The sequence below is a fragment of the Patiria miniata genome, unplaced genomic scaffold, assembly GCF_015706575.1.
Source record: "Patiria miniata isolate m_02_andy unplaced genomic scaffold, ASM1570657v1 HiC_scaffold_3, whole genome shotgun sequence".
Taxonomy (NCBI): Eukaryota; Metazoa; Echinodermata; class Asteroidea; order Valvatida; family Asterinidae; genus Patiria; species Patiria miniata.
The window spans coordinates 21,685,228-21,692,881 of record NW_024037069.1 but is presented as its reverse complement, the minus strand read 5'-3'; the positions used below and the strand labels follow the sequence as shown (position 1 = coordinate 21,692,881).

Here is a 7,654-nt window from a genome sequence, read left to right as displayed (position 1 = left end):
ACATGATTTATTGAAGATGAAAAGGACAACAAATGATATTCCATAGAACTTTTTTTTTTCAAAGACGGAATACTTCTAAATATTTATTTCTGCAATGTATATACACAAATTCATGAAATATTCTTTTTTACATATTTAATTAATGGTAGAAACTAAATAACCTTGGGAATATAGAGCATATATTTATATTCAGCATAGATTCGATGCAGCAGTTATAGAGTTAAGATATTCATAAATCGTAGTATTTGGGCCACTGTAAATATTTTGAAGCAACATATGAATGAAAAAATAAGTTCGTTTTCCAGGGGAATCTGGAAAAATCTGGTGTCATGAATATTTTGGTATTATGCCATCTAAAAAATTGTTCATGAAGCACGAATGAGAATTATATTCTACGGTATAAGTACGAATGAAACATGGAACCGTTTATGCAAAGAGGATACATTATTTGCCTGTCATTGTCCAATACATGCCAAAAAAGGGCGCTGCAAGCTTCAAGACAAATGCCTTCCATTGACAGCTGACTTTTAATTTGCCGTGAAGCAGAAAACAAAAATTATGAGACTTAATAATTCTTCTTACGGATGACAAATAATAATTCAACGCTGGCATTGTTACGAAAAAAGCACACAAAGCATTTATATTGCTTTTTAGCTTTGTAAATAGAGCCGATATGTAAAGATAACCCCGGGACAACTAAATCTCAGCAAATCCTCTACTTCATCAGATTCTGATGATTTCTAAAGACCCCTTCAAACTGGCAGGAGACGACCGCCTGTCTCCAAGTAGCGCCTGTTGACTTCCGGGGCTACTGGACTGCTCTCCTGGTGATGCGACGGACGACCGGTCGTCATGGTTATCGTTCCTCGGAGGTGCGGTCCCAGGCGGTTGTCGACTGATAGCCAACTCCCCATACGATCCCCAGCTCTGCAGGTCAGCGTTGCCATGAGATGATTGCTCGGTGGACATAGCATCCGAGTGGTCAGTCCGCCGGTCACTGCCGATGCTGTACTCGTCAGCATCTGCAAGTTTATTCTCATGACAGACGTCGGCATTACAATAATTAATGATACCCGCACGAGAATTGTCTTGCAGTGGTCTCGCATTCGGATCCTGTTCTTTCGCATCAAGGCAAGATGATTTTTTGGCAGTCCTTTCCTGTGGCGGTTTACTATCATTGTTCACTTTAGTAACAACATTGCAATATCTTTTTAAGGATTCGCCTGAGTCTTGTTTGATTTCGGAACACGTTGGGATGTCATCATCATCATCATCATCATCAGCCAAGGAATCAAATGTAACTGATGCACTTGGATGATTTTCTAACGGAACATTTGGCTCTTCTAAATCAAGGCAAGATACATTTTCATTTGCCCTTCCCTGTGACTGTTTTGCATTAACGGTGGTAGGATCGACATTAGAAGAGCTATTAAACGATCCATCCAAACTCTGTTTCAAATCGGGGCAAGATGGACCTTCTGAAACCTTTTCGTGTGGTTGTTTTGAGGCACTCTCGACACAATTATCAACATCAGTCGAAGAGCGGTTGGGCCTTCGTGAGAAAAGTAAAACATTCGTGGTAGCACTAGTCTTCACCTCGGCTTCGTCTACGTTCTTAGCACCAGGACAACAAACATGTTTATTCAGCTCTTGTTTGCTGCCGGTGATTTCACCAACATTTGAACAGCTGTCATGATGAGCGAACGTGCTGCTCATCTCTGGCAAAGCCGGCTTTACAGAATCATCGGCAGCACTTTCCCCAGTGTTTGTGTCATCCATGTTTACCCGATCTGCGTCAATATTTGCTCTCTGCTGCTTATGCGTGACGCCCTCAACATAATCCGGTGTCTTTTCTGCACGTGTGTCTTCTCTTTTGACGACAACAATTGTTTGTCCAGTCGCCGTGGGATTTTCTTGGGACGAATTGGTCGAGTGAGCACAACAGCCGTTTACCTCCAAGACTGCATTTGGGTTGCTTTTCACTACATCCCCGTTTTCATCAGTATCATCTTCAGACTTTGATGGTTTCTCACTGGTTGTGTCCTCACCTGTCCCTCCCTCTTGTCTCCTGTCATCTGAATCTCCAAGATCCTCCGCATCACCCTCCAGTATGCGTTCGGCCGTTCCCGGTAGAAGGCCCAACAGACTGTCTGTCTTTGCACTCCGCCCATTTACACCCAGGATGTCATCCCTAGACCTCTGCCTAGCAGCCATGCTCATCCTCCTAGCCTGTAGCCGTCTCATGGCTGCCTCGATCTGTTGGCTCTCTTGCTCTTCTTCGCGTTCTTCCTCCTCAGTCTTATCCAGAGAGAACAGCATGAAGACGGCATTTCTAAGTCTTCTTTCCTCTCCCCATGTCTTGTCGGTTTCATCCTCTCCCCCTGCGCTGTCCGGACCGATCCGTGGGTGAGTCCCCCTCCCACGGCCACACCAAGTACTGGGGTCCTTGTCCACGGGACAAACGATCTTGATCATGATCGCCGTCACGTAGGCGATCAGCGGCACCAGTAGGACTAAGAGCATAGTGAAGAAGGCCTTGTTGTATCTGTCTTCCGTGTAGTTGGAGGGGTTGGTGGCACCTTCAGGTTGGGATGTGGATGAGACATCACCGGTTGGAGTTGTCGGTGCGGCATCTGGGTTTAAGCGAAAAAGAAGAATTCAATCAAACTTCAATCGCGGTTGATTAGAGTTTTATGATCTTTGTTGATGACATATCAAGCAAAGCAATCTATCTACATGTACTTGTAATGCGCATATTATTATCATTATTCTACATCTTTCAAGAGAAAACAATTAAAAATGGCTGAGGAATGTTTAAAGGTTTGTAGTTATGAATGCCTTTGTTGGACGCAAGGCTCTCACAAAGGGTAGAAAGTTCAAGGATTTTTTTTTCACCGAATTAAATTAGCGTGTTGTATTTTTACACTCCTTTGACTTGTATCCAGAAGTTATTTACTTTGTTTAAAAAAAAATCGTCATTTCGTTCAGTTTTTGCAATAGATCATTTCGTTGGACATAGAGAGGAAAACCTCAGAATCATGTGGTGTTCATTGACGTGACTGCCCAGTAGTGAGAGGGGGGTTGGTGCTGCTGAAGTTCTCAAATTTATTTTCAAATTGCCTTACTAGAATGAAGGAGAAAACATCTTAGATCTCCAAATTTGAAACTTGCAAATTCCCTTTACTTCCCGAAATCCACCAAGGTAATTCTAGGGTTTCATTCGGCGATTTATTCTGTTTGTGTGAGCAGGCGGAAAATCTCCTTTACACAACCAAACTACACAGATCCCGTGTCGAGAGTGGACGAACAAGATAGTCGTCCCTAGCGCTTAAATCTTCAGACGTTCTTCCTCACGCGTGAGGCTTCCTAAATCGACCTTACTACTGCTGTTTGTTCGGTCTGTGGAAAGATTTATTTTAGGCTTAGCTTATAAGAAAAGGGTTTACAAGCATCTTTACACGTTGTAAGTCTCTTGTCGTGAATGGTGGGACAGTGGGATAACACACTTCTTCGGTAAAACGCCGATACATTCCTGTTAATCCGTTATAGAGTGCTTCCAAGCAAAACCGCGTAAATGAAACGAGTGAGTTTTTCTTCAACAAAATTAATCAAAGACATGTCAATTTTGTCTATGGTTCAATTTTTTTGTGAATATAAGTGGAGGGCAAACCTAGCATAAATTTACAAGATGCAACTTTAAATTGTAATGAATGGTCGGTCGGGGGAAAGTGGGGTACTTTGAACAAGGGGACAAAAACGGTGTCGAGTCCCCAAGCTTGATATTCAGTCTGAAATGATCCTACAAAACTCCTATTTTTCCTCTCTTTTTTTTCTCCCTTCCTTTGCTATGGCTGTTTCAGTAGGCCTACAGTCTTCCCCATGAAACAAATAGAGGCAACAAAATTGACACCTTATTCCAATAAACAAACTATAAATTGTAAAAATGAATCTGTCAATAGTCTTTCCGAAAAAAAATACGAGGAAAATGGGGAACAAATATTTTCTTCCGAAAAGAATGTAGTAAGATCTAGCCGCCACTTCTCAAAGTATGGAGAGTCGAGTGCATTTTCAGAGTTTTATTGGAAATATTTCTCAGCCCCAGCTTAATGTCTTTTCAACATTTTTGCAACGACTGACCTTTATTGATACAATATAATATAATGAGAATATTGCAACATTCTTTTCTTTCTTTCTTGCAACAAAAATAAATGACACTCACCTGCTTGTGTTGGGCCAGCCATCTCGCAGCAAACCCACACCATTACAGCCCATCTAGTCATGGGCCCCAATGCGGCCACTCTTGTCTCACTTCGCCGCCTTAAGACGGGCCCTGTGTCCAACCGATACCGGTCCCTCCCAGATCTTTTCCCGGTGTTCTTTGCCTCATCTGTCCACGGTATTTTCTCGGAATTCCTGCTTGTCTGCTTAGTCGTCCATGGCATCGTGGCATTGCCGAGAGAGAAGGCATGAACAGTGCATCTTGTTAAGGAAGTCCGGGCGGTGGGTAGTGCGGTTGGAGAGTCATGTCAGATAAAGTTCCCGGAGTTCCAGTCGGTGCTATAAATGGTACATTTTTTTGTGAACAAAAAATTGAAAGGGTAACTATAAATGTTTTAGGGCGGAATAATTTTAATCAAAATGTAAATTACCGGGTTACCCTTATACAGGTTTGAAGCCGAAGTAAAAATGATTACATGAAATAAAAATTGTTTTTTTTTATTGGCATTTCCTATAGAGAAGTTGATGCATACGCGAACACAAACACGACCAAAAAGTTGTCCGTTTTAAACCCTACTCAATGGCACCCCACAACGAAGGGTTCCTTTTCGTGTGATAGCAGATTGAAGAAAACAAACCTTGCAAGTTGCACGAAGGATGACTTTTTGTTTTTGGAACTTAAAAAAACTTTGATCAGAGTTCTCACTCGCGCACATGTAAAGTAAAATTATAAACTTACCAAGATTTTCAGACGAAGACGGTATTAAGTTCCGCATCCTCCATCATCTAGCCAAAATGACTATGAGTATGGCGCCGATCAAATATAAAAACTCCTCCAAGATGCATCGACTTCTGGTCAGATTAACCGATCGAGTGTTCTAAAGCTCTTGCCGGCTGGTACCATGGGTGGTACTCACTCAAAGTCAAATGATCAATATATCGGAGATTCAATTCAATAAAAAAAAAACCGCAAGACAACAACTTGGTGCCCCCGAAGAGAAAGGTTCCAAAATTCCCTAAATTATACTAGCTCCGGTCAATGCTGGTATTCTAGTTACATGTAACATTGGAACAGTAGCACATCCGTCATAAACTGAGAGTACTGTGCCGAAGATTGTTGGCGATAACCGGTCTCCATGAGCAAGTCATATTCCCGTAGACGAACTGGTGGCAACCCGCCAAACAAGCAAAACTACACGATGGATCGTGCTCAACGTGTCGCAACAAAGAGAATGAAATTCAACTGAATGGGGAGCAAATAAAGAAGACAAATATCGAACTTTTTGAGAGTGGTCGGTGAGACTAGTGAGACCTTGCAGGCGCACAATGAGAGTAATGGTTTGTATATAGAAGAGATCAATTGTGTTACAAGGGGATCAATAGCGTCGACCATTGCTAAGTTACCGGTGCTTGCATTGACCTAAGCTGGTCAGCCAGCAGTTTGGTCGGGGAGGGTGCAGAGCGGGATTTGAAATAGCAAATTTAGACCGACGGTGAAGTTGGAATGGTTCAGTGTCACCCGTTGTCAGTATCTAAAGTTGGGATGGATGGGCATGGGCGTCTCGAGGAGGGGGTGTCAAGGGGACGCCCCCCCCCCCCCCCCCCGGGAAAGCACCTAAAAAAAGGAGGGGAAAAAGAAAGAAAAAAAAGAGGTGCGAAGTCATATTGCTGGTAATTTAATGGGTGGGCAAACGTCCCCCCAAAACACCCTCGAAAAATTATAAACTGAGAATATGCTGGAAAAGAGCAGGGATTTTTGGGGAAAATGTGCTTTGCCCCCTCTAGAAAAAAAAACAACCTTGCGACACCGGGCTCGTGTCATATTTCTATGGGGAGCGCTGATAAAATCCTACAATGGGGCACACTATATTAACTAAAAGTGTACAAATGCACCCTTCTCATTTAGGGGGAGAACGTTCCCATGTACGTCAAATTCTTACATTTTGCTAGTGCATTTTTTTTTTCATGGATTTTTTTGGGGGGGCTAGACAAATTTTTGGGGGGGCTAAAGCCCCCCCTAGAACCGCGCCTGAACTGACTACCTTCAGAACGAAGAAAGAAGCAAACCGAAACGATACTGATACCCCACCATGCAAAGCCTCAAATCTTATATAAGCTATTAAATGTTGCCTTGTATTTGTTCTAAAAAAAACGTTTCTTATATAAGTAGCAGGAGGTTTATTCAAACTTATTTAATTTATTATAATTGTAATAGTGTAATGACTGATAAGACGGCATCTTGATAAAAACAGCAGTTCCATTTTCGTTCCATGCTTAGAAAGTTACAAAGCAACATTCAAACAATTTAAACCAAACGTTATCAAACCAACGAACTTAAGTCAGCAAGGAGCACTGTAAAATGTGTAAACAAAATGTAACAAAAGCAAATGAGACTCAACAAGAGTACAGGCCTGAATAAATCTCAAAACACAACTTGGTGCCCCCGAAGAGAAAGGCTCCAAAATTCCCTAAATTATACTAGCTCCGGTCAATGCTGGTATTCTAGTTACATGTAACATTGCAACAGTAGCACATCCGTCATAAACTGAGAGTATGTGTAAACAAAATGTAACAAAAGCAAATGAGACTCAAGAGTACAGGTCTGGACAAATCTCGAAACACAACTTGGTGCCCCCGAAGAGAAAGGCTCCAAAATTCCCTAAATTATACTAGCTCAAAACACAGCCGAGACAACAGAATGACTGCATGAACTCTGAAGCGTAAGTTTATTCAAGAAATGTTTGCGAATCACATTTTATAATTTGTTTGCATTCATGAGAGGAACATTTGCAAAGGCTTTGCGCATATACATGTACATGTAGTAGGATGAGCAGAATGTACCATGGAATTGTGTAATTTCTTTCAATTTCGCCGAATTGAGGGATTTTTTTTTACATGCGTTTGTATTATCTGTTTAAAAATCACAAGTATCTAACCCCATCTGATTTTACTTTGCTTACATTCCCCAAAAGAAATAAGAAGTGTTCAAGAAGTAAAGTTTAATGAATATCAAACATATTTAACAGCAGCATCAAATGCAAAACTTTAAATCGCAAAGTTGTAAAGAACCTACAAGAAAATTTATATTAAAGATAATATTGTTTCCTCTAATACTTTGTTGGATGGTTGCTAACTTCATTACAAAATTATGTCGAATTTTTTTTACCGTCGTCCCCACTACCTTTTTCGTCTGAAACAAAAATCAAAGCAATTGTTTTTCTTAAAGCAGATCTATCATGGAAATGCGTTCGTTAATCAAAAATGACTGTTGCAAAGAAAAAGAAGATTTTTGGGTGCATTTTCAACGGAAAAAATTAGATAAAATATTTTTCTATGCAATTCAATGATCAAGATTAAAAAGCGATAAACTGAAAAGTTAAATTGGTTGAAGCAAAAAACAAATCTGAACTGTGTAAGTACCAAACCATCTGATCCA

General features: G+C 41.0%; 1 protein-coding gene across 1 annotated transcript; it reads right to left on the bottom strand.

Annotated features, from left to right (window-relative positions):
- Positions 1-106: 106 nt before the first annotated feature.
- Positions 107-5,525, bottom strand: LOC119738463. The gene is made up of 3 exons (XM_038213363.1): positions 4,958-5,525; positions 4,220-4,557; positions 107-2,633 (listed from the first exon to the last, which is right to left on the bottom strand). Exons 2-3 carry the CDS (start codon positions 4,440-4,442, stop codon positions 724-726), a joined length of 2,133 nt encoding a protein of 710 aa, XP_038069291.1. The 5' UTR covers positions 4,443-4,557; positions 4,958-5,525; the 3' UTR covers positions 107-723.
- Positions 5,526-7,654: the final 2,129 nt, after the last annotated feature.